The sequence below is a fragment of the Myxine glutinosa genome, chromosome 7 (genome assembly GCF_964187855.1).
Source record: "Myxine glutinosa chromosome 7, kmMyxGlut1.1, whole genome shotgun sequence".
Taxonomy (NCBI): Eukaryota; Metazoa; Chordata; class Myxini; order Myxiniformes; family Myxinidae; genus Myxine; species Myxine glutinosa.
In genome coordinates this window covers 169,590,490-169,616,660 of record NC_136267.1, presented here as the reverse complement: position 1 = coordinate 169,616,660, position 26,171 = coordinate 169,590,490, and the positions used below count along the sequence as shown (strand labels likewise).

At 50.3% G+C, this 26,171-nt stretch overlaps 1 protein-coding gene across 1 annotated transcript in view; it reads right to left on the bottom strand.

The window, feature by feature from the left end:
- CYP27A1 (cytochrome P450 family 27 subfamily A member 1) overlaps positions 1 to 26,171 on the bottom strand; it is a 143,377-nt gene that overhangs the window by 49,136 nt on the left and 68,070 nt on the right. Inside the window, exon 6 of the mRNA XM_068123560.2 lies at positions 240 to 406. Within this exon, the coding sequence (XP_067979661.1) occupies positions 240 to 406 (167 nt within the window). The remainder of the gene's footprint in view (positions 1 to 239; positions 407 to 26,171) is intronic.

Genomic DNA, 26,171 nt, shown 5'->3' with positions numbered 1-26,171 from the left:
CAGTCCTGTTCTGACAGATTTAAGGCCTTCAACCATTGCCAAAGGATTCGCATCAGCGTGTCCAGAGTTGAGTGACTAGCCCAGAATCCAAACCGTTGGGCAGAGGTAAGACTGTTTGAAAAGAGGAAAATCTATGTGTTTCTGGAAAGAGGAAAGACATTTAAATTGTATTTTTCTGAAGGGAAACAAATAAAACGTGTGATTTGAAAGAAAAGCAAACGAGTTAACATCAGACCTACCGTAATGTCTCCTTGATGACGGCCTTCAGGTATACCATGCGGCTCACACTCTCTGCATCTGGTGTCGTATCTCCTGGTATAATACTCCTGATCTCCTGGTACAGGCGTTCTTGGTAGTGTGGTTCACGTGCCAGTTGGTAGAGTGCCCACGATATTGTGTTGGACGTCTAAAAAATGAAAATGCAAACACTTCCTGTGGATGATTTTCTGCAGTATACTCATGGAGGAGGGAGGAGATGGAGATGAAATGCAGATACAATTTACATTTCAAATAAAAGCATTGCTTAGTTTGGACATAAACTGTACGTACTCAATCACAACCTTCAATAGCAAGGATTCTTAATATGCTGTTGCATGATATTTTTACCGATAACACATCTTATTCAATGTTTACTTCTCTCACTTCACAAGGACATAATATACACATTAGAAAAAACATATATAGAGGAAATCCCACAAAACAACCAAGCAAGGTAGGAATAAATTACACTACAATACAACACCACAATCCTATTACGGATTGCCATCACGACATCTTTTGACATTTTTGTTATAGGTGGCAATAGTAAAAATTGTATGATGATGGATATGTCAGAGTTAGTTGTAGATTTGTTGTTGTGCAGCCCCAGACCGTTCTCTCAAACAAACCCGCAGCACGGGGAGGGCCGATCGTTCTCCCAGGAGTGAAGTGTGTGTTTCCGTTTCAAAAAATGACTTGGGGGTGAATGAGGTGTTTATTATTCAGTAAGTTAAATCTTAATGAGTGTCTGCATCTAGTTATCTAGTCCCATCAAGTCGTCAAGCATCTACTTATCTAGTTCCAGAGGACAGAGAGAAGGGAGAACAGAGACTTCTGGTGACATTCATAATCAGATTTCTCCAAACATGTGTCCAAAGTATGACAGTTTCTGTTTTAGCATCAACGCTTCTAATGTACTCGTACATTGTCGTATAATTTCTTCAAGCACCAATTTGCTTGTTCTTCTTGCAGTCCGTTGAATTTTAACATTCATTTCCAAAACATTTTAAAACTGTCAATCTTCTTCCTTTCCTTCTTCTTCACTGTCCACGACTCTATGCCATACAATGTCACTGGAAATACCAGAGAGAGCATCCACCAGCCTCCACTTTGTTTGCATTGTCACATCATTGTCAATCCTAACATTGTTGTTTTCAATGCCTCATCATCTATGAAATTCTCCACTCACTTCAATCTTAGAACCCACGAAGATTTAACTTTCCACTATTTCCACATGACCGTCACCCAATCTGAACACATCAATCTTCTCAGTTGATAATATTTTGTTATTTCCTGAGGTTTATATTTCTTCAGTGGTCGAGCAGCAGGTCGGAGTGAACCACCTCAATAACCGTCTGTACTCACACCAGCACCCGTAACAATATGTGTGTGTGTGTGTCTATGTATATATATATACTATCGGACCCCGCTATTCACGGGGGATACGTTCCTCGAAAGTGCCACAAATTGCGAAACCGCGAATGGCGGAAAGTTCCACGAATTGCGAAAGCGATTGTTGATGAAAATCCCACAAATGTCGATGAAAATCAGTGAATGCATGCCGTGCCATTGTTTCAATGGGGAAAAGGGAGACAGCTAATTGCACTAATATATGCTGTGGAGAGTTTTCATTCTATCCAGTAACTCGCGGGGATGACGTGTTATGCAGCTGGCGGAATATCCCACAAAGCTATTCACAGTGTGAATGGTGGGATATCGTGTGAAGCAATGTTTACCGTGTGAATAGTGGGATATTCCGCAAAGCAATGTTTACCATGTGAACAGAGGGATATCACTTGAAGCTATTCACCATGTGAATGGCAAGATATCCTGCAAATCATCCTGCGAAGCAATGTGTACCATTAGAACAGCGGGATATCATGTGAAGCTATTCACCCTGTGAATGGCGGGATATCACATGAAGATATTCACAGTGTGAATGGCAAGATATCCTGCAAATGATCCTGCGAAGCAATGTGTACCGTGTGAACAGCGGGATATTACGTGAAACTATTTACCATGTGAAAAGCAGGATATCACTTGAAGCATCCTGCGAAGAAATGTTTACCATGTGAACAGCGGGATATCACGTGAAGCTATTCACCCTGTGAACGGCGGGATATCACGTGAAGCAATGTTTACCGTGTGAATGGCGGGATATCACATGAAGCTATTCACCGTGTGAATGGCAGGATATCCCACGAAGCTCCCTTGGCCGCAAGAGTCGTGAAAACGCCAAGCACAGTGCCGTGAATGTAGAGGCAGGTCATGATCGTGGTTTGGAGAACATGGTTTTTTTTGCGTATGTTGGGCTGCTTTGTGCGTGGCTGGTGAAAGATGTGTTTTATAACTGTGCCATGTTCACGGCTTGTGAATTTTTTTTTTTTGCACCGGTGAAAAACCGTGAATACACTGTGTTGTAAAATAATCAGATCTACAGCAGGTCTCAGAAGGTGAGTTTAATCTGAATCGAACACCAGCAATATCTGAAAGAGAATTAGCAATCATAGGATCAATATATGTCAAGCATATAGGCAATAAGAGTATCATAGTCAAGCACACAAGCAAGCTACTTGAAAAGTGGTTCCCTTACCATTCTAAGCATACACGTGGATAAAGCATGATAAATGTCTCAGGACTGCGCTTCGCGGCTCGGGGCTAAGTTCTTATAATAGCCACGTAGTGGAGAGAAGCGGTAATGGTGCCTGGGTCGCAACTTGGATACATTTTCATCACATTTCTCCCCGGGTTTAAACCTTCGCTCGCAAGATGGTGAGCATCAAGCGTATAGCTACAGTTAGCAGCTGAGTACATGAGAGTTACATCACGACCAGCGAAACCGATCAGGGCGGCGAATCTCTCGTTCCGTGCGCGTGTGGTACACGTCGGGGCCCTCGGTAACAGCATCTTGATCAACTCCATCAGGAGTGCTCTCAGTCATCGGTGACGGGGGTGGTGCAATTATCTCTGGCGGCTCAGGCGAGGAAAGGGGTAGACGCGAGGGCGAATTCCCCAACACCGGGTTCCCCGAGCAGAGCTCGGTCCCAACGGGATCCCCACAGGGTGTGAGTTGACGGACCGACACAGTGGACTCGCGTCCATCGGCCAGTTGGACTCGAGCATGATCAGGATTAATTTGAAGGATCTGAACCTTGTCAACAAGTGGGTCATATTTGCTCACGCGCACCGCTCGTTTGAGAAAGGCCGGACCGGGCTGAGCGAGCCACCCAGGCAGAGGGCGGACAGATCCCGTGTGGCACTGGTAACAAAATAAACGATCGTGTGGAATTTCATTTGTATCCGTGCATAGGAGCGAGCGGATTGAATGAAGGGCTCCATGCACCATACCAGTCCATTTGTCCGGTCGCAGGCCATGAGACTTGAGGCCCAAAGAGATGGCCCTCCATATAGTGCCATTAAAGCGCTCCACCCAACCATTAGCGTGGGGGCTGTACGGTGTGGTGTAGCTAGCTGCAATGTTACGCTGCAACAGAAAGGCCCGCACATCTTGTGACAAGAACACCGCTCCTCGGTCGGTATGCACATACCCCAGATTCCCAAACATCGAAAACAGGTATTGCAGACATCGGATAACCGTAGCCGCGGACATATCGCTGCATGGGAAGGCAAAAGGGAATCTAGAGTATTCGTCCACAATGGTGAGGAGGTAATGAGATGCCCCGGAGGCAGGTAGCGGCCCTTTGAAGTCCATCGCCAATCGATCCCAGGGCTTAGTAGCATGAATCAGCGTCCCCATGTCGGGTTTATAGAAGCGGGGTTTGAGTAACAGGACAAGAGCGACATAAATGACGAACGTCCTCGACAGAGTAGGGCAAGTTGCGGCTTCACACAAAATGAACCAGACGAGTCACTCCAGGGTGACACAAGGTATCATGGAGAATGTGTAAATCATCGGAGGAGTTTAAACTCGCACAAACACCTGGTCTGGATAAAGCATCTGCTGTGTGATTCTCCCGCCCAGGGCGATACTTGATACCAAAGCTATAATCGGCAAGCTCAATGTGCCAGCGAGTGATTTTCTCATTTTTAATGCGCTGGGCATGTCTTGTGTCATACATGAAAGCTACACTTTGCTGATCGGTAATGACATCGAAGCGTTTACCCAGCAAATAGGGTCTCCAATGACGTATCAACTCAATTATCGCATATGCTTCCTTTTCCACAGAAGAATGATGTTTCTCAGCGGAGGATAACGTCCTTGCGAAGAACGCCACAGGCTTCCCCCCTTGAGAGAGAGTAGCAGCAATGGCGTGATCCGCCGCATCACTCTCGAGGACAAAGGGAACGTTATCATCGATAGAAGACACAGCAGCGCCCGCTATGTCCGACTTCAGAGCCTGGAATGCGACCTTGGCAGCGGGAGGTAGGGGGAACGTGTTACAATCAATGAGGGGACGAAGCTTCTCGCTGTAACTTTCGACCCACTTTGAATAATGTGCAAACAGCCCGAGGGCACGCTTCAAAGAAGCACGATCATGTGGTGGCGCCATGTCGAGCAAAGGGCGGAGACGTTCCTTGTCAGGTGTTATGGTTCCCTGGGTCACAGAGTACCCCAGGAGATCAATCGTCCTAGAGGAGTAGCGACATTTGTCCTCATTAAACGTCAGACTATACTTTCGTGCCACCTGGAGGAAGCGTTTCAAATTGGTGTCATGGTGAGCCTGGTCGTAGCCGCAGACCGTTAGGTTATCCAAATACACAAAAACGTCTGTTAATTGTTCTTTTGCAACGATCACGTCCATAGTTCTCTGGAAACACACGACCCCATTCGTTATTCCGAAAGGAAGCCGTGTAAACTGATACAACCTCTGTCCAGATTCAAAAGCTGTATAGATTTTGTCATCTGCCGCTATAGGGATTTAATGATACGCACTCCGGGGATCGAGAGTGCTGTACACGCCATATTGGGCGACCTGTCGAACCAGAGAATCCAATCCTGGTAGCGGATAGGCATCCAGAAGCGTAAATCTGTTAATGGTTTGTGAATAATCGATTACCATGCGCTTGCGATGATTTTCGGATCGCACAACCAAAACTTGCGCACGCCAAGGAGAACGGCTGGGCTCAATAATGCCTTCGCGGAGGAGTTTGCTCATCTCCTCAGAAATGAATTGAGTATCAGCTCGGGAGTAGCGCCGGGATTTGATCGCAATTGGGGCGCAATCCGAATTTAGGTCCGGAAACAAAGTCATCGGTTCAATAGTCATTCCTGCCAGAGCGCATACAGAGAGCGTGTCATCTCCCCCAAATGTCATTTCTAAGCGACCGTGGCACTCGAGAAAATCGTGCCCTAATAGAACTTCGGCACATAAGGTGGGCAGTACCATTAGGCGAACATCAGGGTACATTTTACCATTAATAACTAACTTAACACGATATTCGCCCCTTGTCCGCATCCATAAAGCTTGCGATGCCATGTAGATTCTGCGCGATCCTCCGAGGATAGGCCACCCGTGATGGCGGACGAGTCCCATATCGACATAGCTCTCGGTCGATCCCGTGTCGACCAAAGCTCCAGCTGTGGTCCCCTCGATCAGGACTAGAACGATGGCTCTGGTCAGCCCCTAAGGTCCGGGCTGCACCGGAATGGCCTGGGGCGATGTGCGTGCCATGCGCGTCGAGTTGATGCCAGCCAATGTTGGTCGGGAGCGCCGCGCGACCGCGATCGGCATACTTTGGCAAAGTGACCCTTCCGGCTTCAAGAATGACAAGAAACTTCACGCGGAGAAGCACTTAGCATTGCTCCCGGCTAAGGTAGTCACGGCGAGGCTCGTACCTTCGGCTCCGAGTGCCTCAGCCGCCTCGGGCTGTGTGTCGGGAGCAGCGAACTCCATAGCAGCTTCGGTCTCCGAGCGCCACTCTTCAGTGAGCCCCGCTGTAATGTAAGGCCGTCCATACACCTCAGATTGTGCCTGAGCTTCGAAAAGCACAATAGCTTGATCGAGGGCCTGTTTCAGCGTCAGGTTAGGTTCTTCCAGCAGACGTCGCCGGATGCTCGTCAAGTAAAGGCTAGAAATGAAAGCGTCGCGCATTAAATCATCATACATTTGCTCGTGGGTTCGGGTCTCATGAGCACATTCTTTGCCAAGACGCCGCAATTCTTGGGCAAAATGAGTGAGGGACTCCAAAGCGTCCTGCTTCCTGGAGGCGATCTGGTACTGCGTGTGAATAACATTCTGCGGATGATATAGATGGCACGCAGTTCAGTCATGGCATCGTCGAATGTCGCACATGGGAGTTCAGCACTGCGCTCTTCACTTCGTCGGTGATGTCGGGATGCCCTTGCAGGTAGCTGATCAGCAGACTGAGCCAGTGCTTGAGCTGGCTCGGAGCATCCGCAGTTTGTGGGTCCGCTCCAAACGTGGGCAACTGTAAAAGCTTGTGGGTCATGTTGATCTTGGATGATGGCAATAGCTCGATTCAGATTAAGTGTTGTAAAATAATCAGATCTACAACAGGTCTCAGAAGGTGAGTTTAATCTGAATCGAACACCAGCAATATCTGAAAGAGAATCAGCAATCATAGGATCAATATATGTCAAGCATATAGACAATAAGAGTATCATAGTCAAGCACGCAAGCAAGCTACATGAAAAGTGGTTCCCTTACCATTCTAAGCATACACGTGGATAAAGCATGATAAATGTCTCAGGACTGCGCTTTGCAACTCGGGGCTAAGTTCTTATAATAGCCACACAGTGGAGAGAAGCGGTAATGGCGCCTGGGTCGCAACTTGGATACATTTTCATCACACACTGGGCATAGGGCCACGGATATAGAAGCAGGTTACAATTTATCAACCACGAATATGCGGCACCAGCGAATGGCGGGGTCTGACTGTATGTGTGTGTGTATGTATAAATATTGTTGCGGATATCCAAACGTCGGCCTTCCCCTTACCAAGGGGGGATGAATCCCCTTGTCTTTTATCTAGCCGACGTGATCCGGGGCTATCACGTTCCTTCCGGTCAGTGCTGAATAGGGTGGTAGGTCGAATTAGTCCTATTACCTAATTACCAGCGCCTCCCAGGAAGCAAGGAAATAACCCCGCCCGAACCACGGTTTTAGTGGACACGCCGAGCGATAGCAAGCCGCGATTCGGGCCGTTAACAGGTACTAAACCCGATTTGAGCGGTTGTGATCGTGCCACGCTTACCCAATTGAGAAATCACTAAAACGGTCGAATTAAGAGGAAACAGGAAGAACAGATTGGTTTATTAATTATTTACACAGGAAGAAGGAGAAGTACAGAATACACAGGGCAGCCTTACACAGTCTTATACTTATACCCAGACACGGGCCCGTTCGCACTCAGACACAGACTCATACGGGGGTTGTAGATGGTCGGGTTGAGGGTCCAAAGATGGCGTCCACAGCTCGCTCCGGTCCCCGACTCATACCACGAAGAAGATGGTAGACGGCAGGCAAGCTCTCCGCATGTCGTTGGCGCGGTTCGGACAATTATATGGGGGGATCGGTAAGCTAGACTGGCGGTTACTGTGCGGCTCATGGCCACGTACGTAATAGAAATCCCAGCGCTTTATATGCGCCCCCAGCAAGCCCAAAGCCAAACCCTCAACGAGTTCTTGCAATCAATGCCAAACGTGACAGTCCTCTTGATCAAAGCGCAATCGTGCAAGTCCTTTGTAAAGCGCATATACTCCCCAGTCCTTTGTAATGCGTGAATATCCTCAAGTGCTCATAAACCGCATAAATCCTCTTACAAAGCCCCCCGCTCTTCAGTCCTCTGCATGCGAGCTCGGTCAGTCCTTATCACGCGAGTCCTCTGGTAAGTACTGTGGAAGGGCTTTGCGTGCGCGATTATATAGCGCCGCCCAGCGAACCCTCTCAAATCTGGTAGACGCGCACTCACCACGCCCCTTAGCCATGCCCACTCGAGCCCTGGTTGGTTGTTGGGGTCTTACCGGCTCCGCCCTTGACATCTGCTTGATGTGGCCACACCCCCAACCTCACGCTCTGCCTCTTTTCCAGGCCTTACCTCGTGGCATCTGGGCTGGTTTGAGAGAAAACCCAAGAGCAGCGATCGCTGCTGGCAAGCAAGGTGCATTAGCCGAAACGGGGCGCGGGATGGATGCTGCCCAACGAGGTAGATTTGGAGGGTGGAGGCAAAATGAACGGGGCCTACTCTTATTTATTTCTTTACACAACGCAGGTATCACTATTGGAAATGGCCTTATCTTACATATACTAAGAAATAACTAACGTTCTAAGGTGACCTACATGTTGCATGTGGACTAACTATGGGGGCAAACCTTTAACCATTATTAATCAAGTATGTACACTTTCTCAGAACCGCAACAATATATATATATACAGTCACGTGAAAAAGTAAGAACACCCCATGTAAAGTTTTGACTTTTTCAACATATTTCAACATACAGCTATTTGATCTTCATTTCAACAATATTGACAGATAAAGGTGATATAATATAACAAATATCATGAAACATTTACATTTTGTAGTCCATTGTATAATTTAAATAAACATAAATGCAAATTTCGCATGTGGAAAAAGTAGGTACACCCTTGGCTCTAATAGGTGGTATTGCCCCCTTTGGCAGAAACAACCTCAAGTAGACGTTTCTTATAACTGTCTACCAGTCTCTGACATCGACTGGGAGAAATTTTTGCCCACTCCTCCATGCAGAATTATTTCAGCTGTGCGATGTTTGAGGGGTTTCTTGCATGCACAGCTCGTTTCAAATCCCCCCACAACATCTCGATGGGATTTAGATCCGGGCTTGGACTTGGCCATTCCAGAACCCTCAATTTCTTTCTTTTCAGCCATTCCTTGGTGGATTTACTGGTATGTTTAGGGTCATTGTCATGTTGCAAGGTCCACCTTCGGTTGAGGTTCAACTTCCCGACAGATGGCCTCACATTATCCTCAAGCATCCTCTGGTACAATGAAGAATTCATAGTGGATTCTAGGATTGTGAGCTGCCCAGGCCCTGATGCAGCAAAGCTGCCCCAAACCATAATATTTGCACCACCATGCTTTACAGTTGGTATCAGGTTCTTGTGGTCAAATGCTGTCTTTGGTTTTCACCAAACATGTCTTCTGGTACTGTGGCCAAATAGCTCTACCTTTGACTCATCTGTCCAGAGCACATTGTTCCAGAAGTGCTGGTCTTTGCCCATGTGTTCATTGGCAAGCTTTAGTCTTGCCCTGATGTTCTTTCTGGACAGCAACGGTTTCCTCCTGGCACACCTCCCATGTAGATCACATTTGTGAGGCCTCTTTGTAATGGTAGACTCGTGCACTTTGATGCCAACAGTGGCAAGAGCTACCTGTAGGTCCCGTGATGACATTCTGGGGTTCTTAGATACTTATTTCAGCGTCTTGCGGTCTGCTCTCGGGCTGAACTTGCTGGGGCGGCCTGGCCTGAACAAGTTGGCAGTTGTTTGGAATCTTCTCCACTTGTAGATGATCTTCCGGACAGTCGAATGATTGATTTCAAATTGTTTGGAGATCTTTTTAAATCCCTTCCCAGACTCGTAGGCATCCATAACCTTCTTTCTGAAGGCCTCAGAGAGCTCTTTTGATCTAGGCATGGTGACGCCACACACTTCAACAACAAAGAGCAAACCAAACTAATTGTCTGAGGTTTAAATAAGACAGGTTCCTCCAAGATTCTCTCGAATGATGTTCTAATCATTTGCACCTGAGCTGCTGCACCTGATTCTAATTTTAGGTATTTGAAGAAGTGATAAATGTAGGGGTGTACTTACTTTTTCCACATGCGAAATTTGCATTTATGTTTATTTAAATTATACAATGGACTACAAAATGTAAATGTTTCATGATATTTGTTATATTATATCACCTTTATCTATCAATATTGTTGAAATGAAGATCAAATAGCTGTATGTTGAAATATGTTGAAAAAGTCAAAACTTTACATGGGGTGTACTTACTTTTTCATGTGACTGTATATATCCAGAAGAAATGCCTGCCCAGACGTACACACTAGCTCGATACTGGACATTGTGCTCAACAGTAAATCGTGGGTTGTCTACTGCCCATATCACGCTGTTATGACGATTCACAGATCCAGATAAAGTAAACTTGGATTCATCTGACCACAAGATCCTGTTCGGCAAATCATTGTCCACATCCATTAACCCAAGCAATGTCTCACATGCCTCAACACGCCTGTCAAAATCATTCTCCGATAGTTGGTGAATTAATCTGGGTATGTATAGTTTCGCATTAAGGTCTTTTAGTATTCTTCCAATCGATGATCGGCTTATGTTGGTGACGTTTGATAAACGACGAGTTGATAATGGTGTGTTACTGTCGAGTTGTTGTTGAATGACCGCTCTGCTTTCCTCAGTTCCAACAGTGCGAGGCCTACCTGGTGATTGTTTTTGAAGAATGCTGCCGGTTTCATCAATCTGCTTGTTTATTCTGATGGTTCTTCTGTCAATTGCGTCGGTGCCACATTCTTTGACAAGTTGTCGGTGAACTTCAGCCAAATTTCCAGATACCGAATACAAGCGTACAGCGCAAATTTTCTGTCTCACGATATCCTCCGTCATATTAGGGTGTCTAATTCACAATGAACTGAACTAATGCAAAGACAAACGCGTGCAGCACAGTAAGCGAAGCTCACCGCGATCCATATGACGTGATGCACATCACCCTGTTGCGTATCACCTGATGCCTGTGTGTGTTGAAGCGGTCACATCCATTTACGAGTAATCATGTTTTGTTTTACACCAAAGAACAATAATAAACTTAGTTTGTTGCAGGTATCATTCTTCAAAATGTGCCCAGGGTTTCTGGACCACCCTGTGTGTGTATGTATATATATATATATATATATATATATATATATATATATATATATATATATATATATATATATATATATACATATAAATATATATATATATATATATATATATATATATACATATATATATATATATATATATACATATATATATACATATATATATACATATATATATATATATATATATATATATATATATACATATATACATATATATATATATATAGACATATATACATATATATATACATATATATATATATATATATATATATACATATATATATATATATACATATATATATATATACATATATATATATATATACATATATATATATATACATATATATATATATATATATATATATATATATATATATACATACATATATATATATATATATATATATATATATATATATATATATATATATACATATATATATATATATATATATATATATATATATATATATACATATATATATATATATATATATATATATATATATATATATATATATATATATATATATATATATAGATAGATATATATATATATATATATGTATATGTATATGTATATATTGTTACGGTCCGCGGATTAGATGTTATTTTACCGAGCGGAGGTATAACCACGGCCGAACAGTTGTTCCCCACTAAACCCGATTCACCCAACGTTGGCCGTATCGCGCCACAGCTACTCAATCTGGAAAACTCTAAAGCGACCGAATGCAAAGAGGAAGAAGAAGACGTACAGAAGAGTAACGGGGTTTATTATGTACACGTAAGCAAAAAGGAGCAGTCACGATTATGTACAGGGACATGAGACGCAGGTGACACAGTGCAAATTATTAACTTATCTAACAGGCTTAATTACTACCCAGGACAGAACAAACGAAGACACAGACTCACGCGGAGAATTGCAGAGTGGATTGGCTGGAAGGAGGTGTGTGGCTGGATGGGGAGGACGGCACGGAGCTGGCTGGAGCTTGATCCCGCACAGGACGTCAGGCTGGACCTCGACGGCCGCTGATGCCACCGATCCTGTCGTGTGCGCGGGATCACGGGTCGGATCACGGGTCGGATCACGGGTCGGATCACGGTCGGAGCCGACGCGCTGGTGGGCGGTCTGGCGTGACGGGTTCTCTCCTCTCTCTTTCTTGGTCCAACCACTCTTTCTCCACCGACAACTCAACGCAACCAACGCAACCACTCAACGCAACCACTGACGACCAACTCAGCTCTTGTCATGGACCTCTCTTTTCAGACTCATCTCCTTGTCTCAGTAAAAGCGCATCTGCTTGGGGAACGCCCCCCCCCCCCGGCGGGTTATATAGGCCCCGCCCCTCAACCTTTGTGAACCTCCCCCAAACGCTCTTCCTCCGCCCTCTCAAACCAAACCCCTCGTGCTCGGTTGGTTGTTCGGGGCTGGCTCACTCCTCCCCTCTATGACGAGGTGGAGACACGCCTTTCTTCCCCAACCCTGCCTCATGGCCAATGGTGGTTGAAGAAAACCACCCAAAATGCAGTTGGCCATTGAAATGAAATGAAAGGGGATCTACTCTTATTTCACTTGGTGCAATGGAGTATTTAAATTAATGGGAGACACAGCCTTACCCTAAGACACAAAATAAGATATAAGCTACTGAACAAGGGTTTTATCGGGTCCTGCAATGTGGTGTTTATGGAATAACTACCGAGACGCCCTTTTTATCTTTACTCTACGGAGATATTTACAAGGATCATTACATTTTACAGAGGGTGATATTTACAACAATTTACTATACAATACAACACAATAAAAAAAACACAATCCTCATATCCGCAACACTGCACCATCCTCCTCTTAGGCACGGCCCGGGCCTACAACTTTAATTTAGTGTGACACGTAGGTGTAGTTCCCTCTACTTTTAACCTGACCCTGAGTGCGACAGTTTTAAAACATAAATAAATGTGTCCCGCTGCTCCATTGCACCCTGCCTAACAGACTCACGCCCACAGTTAACCGAATTGCGGAATGGTCTTCAAACTACACACTGACGGTGGGGAGCATTATTTACAATTGACACTACTTTTATTTACAAGACTAACCCAGGACCTGTGATTGTTCTTTCTGGGGGGGAGACAGTCTGCTCTGCATCAATGCACCATGAAAGCACCCATAACGCACCAACACACCCTCAAGCACCAATCGGTGCAGTCACCACAGTTCAACAATGTTCAATAAAAATAAAATCAACAACCCCTAACCCTGCAGGTGGTCTCTTGCTCTTCGGCTCCCTCTGCTGGCTATTTACTTTCTTCCAGATGTTGTCTTTTTCCTTTGCTGGTGGCCTATTTGTATTAAAACGAAATGCACCCAACGTGTCCATTTTTATTTATTTTATTTATGGCCCACAGGGCCGACTACGTGTGGTTCACCTGTGGGGCATCGGTGCCCTGTGGCCAAGGTCCGCCAGCAAGATTTCGGGCCCTCATGGCCGGTTCCAGCAGAGGGGCCATGCCCCAACCCATGGGGTCCATAAGTGGTGCTCGGCCACAGACATGTGGTCCATCATGTGGTGCATCGATGCAGACAGCTGGTTCTGAGAGTTCCGGGCGCACAATGGCCGACTCATGCACGCTCCCCTCGGTGCCCAATGGCGCACAGGTCATGTGGGAGACAAAAGGGGGACAAGACAAATGAGCGAAGGGTAAGGTCACAAGGGTACACATCAATAAGGCAATGCAAGGCGAAATGCATACGGAGAGCGAAATGAGAAAGCTCGTCCCTACCGTACGTCATCCCCCCTGTCACCTACACTACCCTTGCCCTTACCCCATATTTACAAAATGTACACATTTACAAATTCGTCACTACCGTCACGTCTTCCCATATTTCCCTTATACCAAATTCGTCTCCACAATCCCTCTACTTCAAAATTTGCCATCACCCAATTCATCATCAATCCTCATAAGGAGGAAGAGATGGAACATCAAGCACAATGTCACACCCACGTCATGATGCGTCTCACAATCCAAAACATTTGCACATAAAAAATAATCAAAACAACCTGGCATGGTGTGGAGGTACGTCATCTCAGGTGAGTGGATGCAGATGGTGCAAGGAGATCCTTCATCCTATCTATCCTCTAAATGACTTTAACACACTTTACACTACCCGGGGTCTTTCCCTGCCAATCCATTGGCCAACTTACACTATGGGTTCTAAAAACCAATTCCCATTGACCAAGCTGTGGTGCTTCTCAATTTGGGGTCTCACTCCCCCGATTCATCTCCCGGTGCCCTTGCACAATTTCTGGGCTGTGACGTGTAGCTCTCCCAGCAGGTCTACCCACCTGCACACCTCCACCACTGCAGTTGCCACCCGAGCTTACCTAGCTCCTCACCCTAACCTATCTAATTGGGGAAGGCCCCTCCTGGCTCTGTCACCCCACTCGGTGCCCTCTGGCACTGGGCTACCCAGGTCCGTCCTCCGGATCCTCGGGCCCCATCCACAACAACTACTACCGGCTCCCAGAGCCCACCTGCGGCCTCACCTGGCCGACATCCTCACAGTGGTGGAGTGCCCAAACCAACTACACACACTAACAGGCTACACGCCCAGCCATTTCCACAACACTAATGCACCCATCCAAATACCATTCTCTCACCCGCACCACAGATGCCAATATCCAACCACAATTTACCTGTACCCTCTACCTAACACTTACACTACCCGCCCCAGGTATTCGTGATGGGGGTCCACTCTTCTCCCATTCACACCTCCGCACCATCCACTCCACTCCATAGTTTCCACCATACTCACTCCACGACCATCCATTCCAATACTCCATATACTCCACACTCCATGTATTCCACACACCTGTTGGTGCACACCTGTGCACTCACACCTGGTGCCACCTGCACCCTCCTTCCTTCCTGGACCATTTGGTCAACACAACACCCATCACCTTCACTCACTCATACACTGCTCCACACACCTGTTCTTCATACCTGTTGTTGCACACCTGTGCAATCATACCTGGTGCCACCTGCACCCTCCTCCTCTTCCTGGACCAGTTGGTCAACACAACACACATCACCATCACCATCACTCAAACACTGCTCCATACACCTGTTCAGTTGCACACCTGTTCAATCCTCACACTGCTCAATACACTTGAATACACCTCCAACACTCACACGGCATCATCTGAACTACCTGTTGCCCTGCTAACTTAGTGCTCCCCGTCTTCCCTTTAAACTAAGCACATACCACGTCATTATCATCCACAATAATCTACCTGCGTCCCCACTACAGGTGTCATTGTCACTACCTAACCTTAACGTCACCTAAGGTCATCTCTCTAGATCCCTACACACGATATATCCTAACCCACCCGGGCTAGTTTTCACTGCCATCAACCCCATAAAACTAGTGCTCCTTTGCCCCCCGCTGTGAGGGATGGTGGATTGGCCATCCCATCACATGGGGCATCTCTTACTATAAATTTTGCTTACCAAATTCCAACAAATCAAAAATTTGCCAATCATCTGCCAATCACTGTACCATTACCAATCATCACTCTGCCAATCCTTTGCCAATCATCAAATTTTGTTTTTTCTAATTTCGGGGCCAAAACACTATCCTCGTCATCACAGTCTACTTACTAATGCCTCTCGGTGCGCCAATTCACTTCTAAAGCTCGGCTTCGTACAGCCGAGCAATGAATGCGGGTTCTTTGGTGCCAGCGGCTGGATGCGTCCGACACTCGGTGCAGGGAAGGACGCTTACCCGGGCCGAGATCCCACGCACCACCTCGGCACGGAGCCATCCAATTGCCCGATCTCGACCTGCCGGAACGTCTCAACAAAAAGGGGTCGCCATGACGACCCTTCCTATCGGGCTGCCCGTTCCGCCTAGCGGAGCACGGACGCGGCCATTCTAAACGCGGCCCAGCGTGGATCACGTACGGCGGTCCTTTCGAACCCGCCGTGGTTCGGATCCCCGCTGGTCCTCGCGGCACGCGAAGCTGCCCGACGCGCACCGAGGGCCCGATTCGGCTATAAGTCACTCTAACCGCTAACCCGGTTACCGTCGATGCCTCACCTGCATGCTTACACGCATACGCTACCCCTTTCTTGCTCATACATCCAGCCGTCTCCCTGCTCTTGGTCATTGCACCTTCTCTTACACACCCAGGTACACTCATTCCACTCACAGACTTGGTCACACACCTGACCACCTCACACCTTTGCACACACTCGTCGTTCCCACACCTCACCAACACACCTCTTCGCGCCCCCTTCTCTGTCACCTCCTCTGTGACAATCATAGGTGTGTTCTCACTGGCACACCCAACCTCGTGCCTCACGACCAATTCCAGTGTGCATTCCCACACACGCTCTACCATTCCAGGTGTACATCCTCTCTCACCTGTCACAACCAACTCACGCTTCGTGTCACTCTTACTACTCTCACCTCCACTCTCGGTCGCGCACTCACCCTTACTCTCGACAGCGCACTCTTTCCTCATGCACCTGTCCGTTACACACCTTTCTCGCGCATCCTCTTGCGCACACTCTCCCGTTACTTCAGCCGTAACACTCACCACAGGCGTACACTTTCTCATTCCATCCTCTGTAACACTCACCACAGGTGTACACTTTCTCGTTACATCCTCTGTAACACTCACCACAGGTGTGCATTCTCCCTTACTTTTGACAGCGCACTCTTTCCTCATGCACCCGTCCGTTACACACCTTTCTCGCACATCCTCTTGCACACACTCTCTCGTTACTTCCTCCGTAACACTCACCACACCGCGCTTCCATGTGCTCCCTCGCACACGCGCTACGACCAACTCACTCTCGACAGCACACTCACCCCTCGGCGCGCACTTTTTCCTCACACACCCCAGAGTCGGACATTCTCGCACACCTCCTCTTTTGCACACCAGACCTGTCACACACTTCACCAACGGCCTCTCACGAACACCCGGATCCAAATCAACCCCCAAGCCGACTGAAGCTTTCCTCACATCATGTACATTTCCTCGTATATCGCCACTCACCTTGGCACCTCGTCTCCGCACCTCCTTCGCCACCTGCAAACTCTTTATTTGGTTAGCGAGCACATCATTATGAGTTGAGCACCGACCTTGTACATATTCCATCACCTCCTCCTGTATTTCTCTCTTAGTTTCTGTCCGTCTCTTCTTAATTTCACTCACCTCGTCTGCCACTTCCTCTAATTTTTGCTTCACCTCTTTTATTTCCCGGTGCGTCTCCTCTATCTCTTCCTCTAACGCCACTTTAACCGTTTATATGTGCGTCCTCACCTCTCGGTCCTTCGTCTCCATTACTTCTGTCACCTCTTCCAACTTCTTTGTCAACCCCTCATGTACCATCTGACATTCCTTCTGTGTCGCTATTAATTCGTTCTTAATGTCTTTTTGTGTCGCTTTTAACCCCCCGATTATTGCGGTGTTCTTTTCCACTTGGTCCACTAGTTCCTTTTGTCCCACTGTCAGCTGTTCTACTCCCCTCATCAGACCCTCTATTCCCCCTTGTAACCTCGCCGTATTATTCCTCACTTCTTTCTCCATACGCTTTTCACCTCGCTTTACCTCCTCGCGTACCCCCGAGACCTCCTCACTTACACCTCGTCGTATCTCCTCTTTCATCTCCTCCCTCTCCTTTGTAGATGCTGCCCTCATCTGTCCCAATTCATCCCTCTGAGCATCCAGTTTGGTTTCTACCCCGATTTTCACCTCCTCTATCTGCTCTCCCATTTGTTTAATTTCTCGGGTGGATTGCTCCCCTATCTCCCGCAATTTGCCTTCCATCCTATTTTCTAACCCCATTAACCCATTTTTCACCCCCTCCATCTGATTCTCCTGGGCAGCCATTCTATTTTCCACCCCCGTTAACCCATTCTTTACCTCTTTTATCCCGTTGTCTAACCCCTCAAATTTGTCGTCTAACTTCCCAAATTTATTGTCCATGTCCCTGCTGGATTTTTCAGCCATTTTTTTCATATACCCCATCATCTGCGCCACAAAGAGGTCCAATTTCCCCAGCGCTGCGGTCTCGACTGCCGCAGCGCCGCCATTTTGTGCCTCCTCAACCTCGTGCGCGAGGGCGCCATTTTGCACGCCTGAAACCTCCTCAACCACCTCCTCATTGCTCCCCTCCATTTGATCCTGGGTTACTCCTAACCCCTCTTCTAGCTCACCCACCGGCATCCCGTCGCCTTGACCAGCCATGGCGCGATTTCAAAATTCGGGTTTTCCTTTAAAAACAAAACAAATTTCCAGCTGCTTGTAATTTTGAGCGCGTTAAGCGCGCTTCGGGCCTCGTATCTCACTCCCCGACACCAATTTGTTACGGTAATAACACAATTGGTGTCCAAAATTTGGGCTAAATAAATTTAGTCCCAGGTTCGAATCCCAACTCCTGACACCAATTTGTTACGGTCCGCGGATTAGATGTTATTTTACCGAGCGGAGGTATAACCACGGCCGAACAGTTGTTCCCCACTAAACCCGATTCACCCAACGTTGGCCGTATCGCGCCACAGCTACTCAATCTGGAAAACTCTAAAGCGACCGAATGCAAAGAGGAAGAAGAAGACGTACAGAAGAGTAACGGGGTTTATTATGTACACGTAAGCAAAAAGGAGCAGTCACGATTATGTACAGGGACACGAGACGCAGGTGACACAGTGCAAATTATTAACTTATCTAACAGGCTTTTCCACTTCCTCTAATTGTCGAAGGACAGAACCCAGGACAGATACCCAGCACAGAACAAACGAAGACACAGACTCACGCGGGGAATTGCAGAGTGGATTGGCTGGAAGGAGGTGTGTGGCTGGAGGGGGAGGCCGGCACGGAGCTGGCTGGAGCTTGATCCCGCACGGGACGTCGGGCTGGACCTCGATGGCCGCTGATGCCACCGATCCTGTCGTATGCGCGGGATCACGGGTCGGATCACGGGTCGGATCATGGGTCGGATCACGGTCGGAGCCGACGCGCTGGTGGGGGGTCTGGCGTGACGGGTTCTCTCCTCTCTCTTTCTTGGTCCAACCACTCTTTCTCCACCGACAACTCAACGCAACCAACGCAACCACTCAACGCAACCACTGACCACCCCTGACGACCAACTCAGCTCTTGTCATGGACCTCTCTTTTCAGACTCATGTCCTTGTCTCAGTAAAAGCGCATCTGCTTGTGGAACGCCCCCCCCGGCGGGTTATATAGGCCCCGCCCCTCAACCTTTGCGAACCTCCCACAAACGCTCTTCCTCCGCCCTCTCAAACCAAACCCCTCGTGCTCGGTTGGTTGTTCGGGGCTGGCTCACTCCTCCCCTCTATGACGAGGTGGAGACACGCCTTTCTTCCCCAACCCTGCCTCGTGACCAATGGTGGTTGAAGAAAACCGCCCAAAATGCAGTTGGCCATTGAAATGAAATGAAAGGGGATCTACTCTTATTTCACTTGGTGCAATGGAGTATTTAAATTAATGGGAGACACAGCCTTACCCTAAGACACATAATAAGATATAAGCTACTGAACAAGGGTTTTATCGGGTCCTGCAATGTGGTGTTTATGGAATAACTACCGAGACGCCCTTTTTATCTTTACTCTACGGAGGTATTTACAAGGATCATTACATTTTACAGAGGGTGATATTTACAACAATTTACTATACAATACAACACAATAAAAAAAACACAATCCTCATATCCGCAATATATATATATATATATATATATATATATATATATATATATATATATATATATATATATATATATATATATATATATATGTATATATATATATATATATATATACGTATCTTATATTATATATATATATAACTTATATTATATTGTAGCGACCCATGGGTCCCCCAAGCAAGACCAGCATCAGAATCTCCTTGCTCCAGCCGGTGACGTCACCGGCGGGGAACCACAGCGCCAGAGTGGCTGGTCACGTGACCACCAAAGCGTGCCGCGCGTGCGGGTATAATCAGCTACACCTGTTGATCACGTGACCACAGAAGCACGCCTCGCTTGAGAGGCGTGGCTTTCGGTTTCGGTTTCGGTTTCTGGTTGTGCTTTATAATGCAGCCCGATAAACGGGCTTTTCAGTGTTCCCGAGTTGGTTTTACGAATAAATATCTTCTCGGACGAGTTTGTGCCTTGCCATCCTTTTGTCCGTATTCTGCTGGAGCCCGGACTCCTTCACTGGTGACCCCAAATTTGCAACACGCAATGGACACCGCAGTGTCCCTCAAGCTGCCCACCTTCTGGGAAGCACATGCCGCCGTCTGGTTCACGCAGGCGGACTCCCAGTTCGCCCTGCGTGGCATCACGGAGGACGCCACCCGCTACCATTACGTGGTCGCCGCGCTCGGCTCCGCGACCGCCGCCCGCGGCCTGAGCTTCCTCCAGAACCCGCCCGCTGACGGCAAGTACGACGCCATCAAGGCACTTCTGCTGGGCGCGTTCGCCCTTTCCCCGGCTGAGCGCGCACGACGCCTTCTCGACCTACCTGAGCTCGGCGATACGCGCCCGTCCGAGCGCATGGACTACATGCTCGCGTTGCTCGGCGAGCACCCCTCGGATTTCCTGTTTCAGGAGCTCTTTCTTCGCCAGCTCCCGGCCCCGGTACGGGTCGCCCTGGCAGGTACGACCATCGTAAACCCCCGCGACCTTGCCAAGGAGGCCGACAAGATCGCTTCGGTAAGCCAGCTCGTCGGGGTGGCGGCCGGGAGCCTTCCCGCCTACCCGCCCGATGCCCGCAACGCAGTCTCCTTCCCGGAGACCGCCGGGCCGGCACGACTGGCAGCGGCGACGCTGCGTCGCCTGGTCCCGACGCGTCGACCGGAGCCCCCGCCGGACCCGGCCTGGTGCTATTTCCACGCCAGGTTCGGGCGGCAGGCCCGATCATGCCGACCCCCGTGCACGTTCGGCAAGTCAGGAAACGGGCGAGCCGGCGTTCCCTCCCAGCAATGAACGCCGGCCGTTCCGGAAACCTGCTGTTCATCGCGGACCGAGCGTCGGGGCGGCACTTCCTCTGCGACACCGGCGCCCAGCTGAGCGTCATTCCCGCTTCGGTGGAGGACAGGCGGGCCGCCGTCTGCGGCCCCCCATTGGTCGCGGCCAACGGCTCCGCCATCCGCACTTTCGGCCCACGCACCGTCGCCCTCCGCTTCGGCAGCCAGCTCTTTCACTGGGAGTTCGTGACGGCAGACATCCCCATGGCTTTGCTCGGGGCCGATTTCTTGTGCGCCCACGGGCTGCTGGTAGACGTGAAACGCCGGCGTCTCGTCAACGCCGAGACTTTCAGCTCCCTGGCGTGCGCCTTGAGCCGGGCCGCACCCACCGAGTTTTCCTGCGCCCTCCCATTGGCGGATGACTTCGCACGTCTCCTCGCGGAGTTCCCGGCCCTCACGCGGCCGACGTTTTTGGCCTTCGCTGTGAGGCACGGCATCGAGCATCACATCCCCACTACGGGCCCGCCGGTGTACGCCCGGGCTCGCCGTCTCGGCCCCGCCAAACTCGCCGTCGTCAAGGCCGAGTTCACGGCACTGGAGCGCCTCGGCATCGTACGGCGCTCCGGCAGCGCCTGGGCCTCGCCGTTGCACATCGTCCCGAAGCCGGGGGACGGATGGCGGCCATGCGGCGACTACCGCCGCCTCAACGACGCCACTACCCCCGACAGGTACCCCGTCCCGCACATCCAGGCGGGGCGGACCATTTTTTCTAAAGTGGACCTGATTCGGGGGTACCACCAGGTGCCCGTCCGCCCGGCCGACATCCCGAAGATGGCCGTGATCACACCTTTCGGCCTCTTCGAGTTCCTCCGGATGCCCTTCGGCCTCAAAAACGCGGCGCAGGTGTTCCAGCGCCTGATGGATGGCGTGCTGCGCGACCTGCCGTTCCTCTTCACCTACCTGGACGACATCCTCGTCGCCAGCACGTCCAGAGCCGAGCACCTCCTCCACCTCCGGACGCTCTTCGGCCGCCTCAGCGAGCACGGCTTGATTGTCAACCTGGCCAAATGTCACTTTGGTGCGGCGACGATCGACTTTTTGGGCCACCGCATCACCCGGAACGGCGCTGTGCCGCTGCCGGCCAAAGTCGAGGCCATCGCAGCTTTCCCGCGCCCCCGCTCTGTCAAGGCGCTGCAGGAGTTCCTCGGGATGGTGAACTTCTACCACCGCTTCGTGCCCTGAGCGGCGCAACTCATGCGGCCCTTGTACGCCGCCCTCCGCGGCCAGCCGGCGAAGCACAACGTCGTCTGGTCCACGGACATGGACGCGGCTTTTGCCGGCGCGAAACGGGCCCTCGCCAATGCCACGCTGCTGGCCCACCCGGTGCCCCATGCCCCCATCGCCCTCACCACGGACGCCTCTGACTACGCCGTGAGCGCGGTCCATGAACAATGGGTGAACGGGGCCTGGCAGCCGCTCGCGTTCTCCAGCCGGCAACTCCTGCCCAACGAGCTGAAGTACAGCACGTTCGACCGCGAGCTCCTCGGGCTGTACCTGGCCATCCGCCATTTTCGCCACCTCCTGGAGGGCCGCCCATTCACGGCCTTTGTCGACCACAAGCCATTGATTTTCGCAATGGCCAAGGTCACGGAGCCGTGGTCGGCCCGCCAGCAGCGCCACCTCTCCGCCGTGTCGGAATACACCACGGACATCCGGCACGTCGCCGGGAAAGACAACACCATGGCCGACTGCCTTTCTCGGGCCAGCGCCAACGCCGTCCACCTCGGCGTGGATTTCGCCCTGATGGCGACGGACCAGGCCACCGACGGCACGGTGCAGGCGCTCAGGGTGGCAGACATGGGCCTCCGCTGGGCTGACGTCCCCTTCGCAGGCACGGTCCTGCTTTGCGACGTCTACCAAGGCCGACCGCGCCCCGTCGTGCCGGTCTCCTGGCGGCGCCGCATTTTCGCTTCCCTCCACGACCTCTCGCACCCAGGCCGGAAGGCATCCCAGAAGCTGGTGTCGGCACGCTTCGTCTGGCACGGGTTGCGACGGGACGTCTGCGACTGGGCCAACGCCTGCACAGCCTGCCAGCGGGCCAAGGTCCACTGTCACACCCTGGCTCCGTTGGCTCCGTTGGCTCCTTTCACCGTGCCCGAGCGGCGTTTCGACCACGTCCACGTGGACCTGGTGGGTCCCCTGCCCCCATCGCGGGGGTTCACCCACCTGCTCACCATGGTGGACAGGACCACCAGGTGGCCGGAGGCCGTGCCCCTCACCTCCACCGCCACCGCCGACGTGGCGCAGGCGTTCATCGCCACCTGGGTCGCGTGCTTCGGCGCACCGGCGGACATCTCGTCCGACCGCGGCCCATAGTTCACGTCCGAACTTTGGGGCGCGGTCGCCCGCTCGTTGGGAGTCACTCTGCACTGCACCACGGCCTACCACCCCCAAGCCAACGGGTTGTGTGAGCGGTTTCACCGCTCCATGAAGGCCCCACTCATGGCCGGCCTCCAGGACGACGGGTGGGCCGACCGGCTCCCGTGGGTCCTTTTGGGCCTCCGCACGGCCCCCAAGGAGGACCTCCAGGCGTCCACCGCTGAGCTGGTGTACGGCCAGACTCTCCGCGTCCCGGGAGAGTTCGTGCCCGACGCCACCAGTACCTGGTCCGCCGCGCGCCAGCGCACGGACTTCCAGGAGGCCGCCCAACGTTTCGCCCTGGTGCCAACGTCCCGCCACGGCGACCCCCACTCCTACGTCCCCCCAGCACTCCGCACGGGGGAGTACGTCTTTGTGCGCCACGACGCGCACCGGGGGCCGCTCCGGCCACCTTACGACGGACCCTTCAGGGTCCTACGCCGGGACAACAAGTCCTTCATCGTCAGCATCGGCGGCCGGGCGGACCGGATCTCGCTGGACCGCCTCAAACCGGCCCACATGGATGTCGGCCAGCCGCCACGGCTGGCTCTACCACCGCGGCGCGGCCGCCCCCCGTCCACTACACCCCCCGTCCGACCACCCACCACCACACCAGACCCCCCCCCCCCCACCCCGCGACCGGCCAGGGTCGTTTCGGTCGGGTCATCCGGACCCCCTCAGGTTGACCTCTCTGGACCAAGTCCATTCTGGGGGGGCGTGTGTAGCGACCCATGGGTCCCCCAAGCAAGACCAGCATCAGAATCTCCTTGCTCCAGCCGGTGACGTCACCGGCGGGGAACCACGGCGCCAGAGTGGCTGGTCACGTGACCACCAAAGCGTGCCGCGCGTGCGGGTATAATCAGCTACACCTGTTGATCACGTGACCACCGAAGCACGCCTCGCTTGAGAGGCGTGGCTTTCGGTTTCGGTTTCGGTTTCTGGTTGTGCTTTATAATGCAGCCCGATAAACGGGCTTTTCAGTGTTCCCGAGTTGGTTTTACGAATAAATATCTTCTCGGACGAGTTTGTGCCTTGCCATCCTTTTGTCCGTATTCTGCTGGAGCCCGGACTCCTTCAATATTATATATAAGCACATTAGTATATATATATTATAATAGGCGAAGGTGATTCTGTCCGTCTGCCCGGAGGTGTGGCTTAGTCCGTTTGCAGAGTAGCTCCACCCATTCTTGGAGAGGCTTCATGCAAACAAATATCCACCATTTTATTACCTCGAATGGCTTTGAGGCCTGTTTAGTTAGGCCCATGCTGTCTTTCTCTCTCACACAGGTTTATTTCAATTCTAATTCGATATATAATTTCATTTTTAACAGTCGCTAACATAGTGTTAGACTCGGTTGAAAAAAAACGGGAAGAGAATCCCAAGAAAGTTTCCCACCCTCATTGCTTCTCAATTTCCCCCCTCTCACTCCCCCTCCTCAAAGCGTCCTCCCCGCTTCTTCCCCCTTCAAACTCTCACCTCCATCTCCCCCAACCTTCTGGCTCTTCCCCCTCCTCAAATAACACCTCATTGTGGCTCACCCAATCACCATCAAACCTTTTGTCCGCCCCATCCTTCCCTTTCTCCGAGCTATTCTGAAATCTCTGACACACCTTCAACAGCTCTCCCTACCTCTTCCACCTCTTCCACATCTTACCCTACCCCTCCTCCCCCCTGTTCTGTATCTGATGCTCCCCCTTCCTCTTCATTAACGGTATGGACCTCAAACATCCGGGGCCTTCGTTCAAACTTAACTGATCTCTCCATACAGGTTGCTTCTGTCAAACCAGACGTGATCTGCTTAACAGAAACTTTCCTCCTTTATGATGTCTCTGATTCCATAGTATCTCTCCCGGGCTACTCCCTCCTCCGGTATGATAGACCTGAGCCTCGTCCTGGAGGCGGGGTTGCTATCTTTATCAAAAACTCTCTTCCTCACTCGCCCTGCACTGCACTCTCTCCACCTCACCCCCAGGAATACCTCTGGCTACGGCTTCCCCTTCGCTCCCACCTCTTGTTCATATGTGTGTTGTACCGTCCACCAAACAGTGATGACTCCATCTACATCTCGCTGTCTGATGATATGGACCAACTTCTATCTACTCATCCCAACTCTCTCTTCCTCATATGTGGTGATTTCAACTGTCATCATGCCAGTTGGCTGGGTGTGGGTACCTCTCTCACCAGCCATGGCTCCTCAGCAAAGGACTTCTGCGACTCACTGGGACTGACACAATCTGTCAATTTCCCGACCCGGATCTCAGTCAACGGAACATCTTCTCTTCTGGACTTGGTTATGACTAACTTCCCTGAAAATGTCGTCTGCTCTTCTTCTGCTCCGATCGGATCATCTGATCATGTCCTTGTTAAAGTGGACATCTCTCTGACCATCCTCAGGGAGCCTGCTCAGCGTCGACGAGTCTGGCATTTCACTCAGGCCAACTGGCACGGTCTTCAAGCAGCCATCAATCATCTGGACTGGTCTCCCATCTCTACCACCTCTGACATCAACTCATCCTGGGAATTCTTCCAAAGTAAATTGCTCTCTCTCATGCACAGATTTATCCCATCTCGTCTTCAGTTGTCATACCCTTCCTCCCGTCCATGGTACACGGAATCTTGTGGTGAGGCTGTTGCCCAGAAACAACTTGCCTTCGTC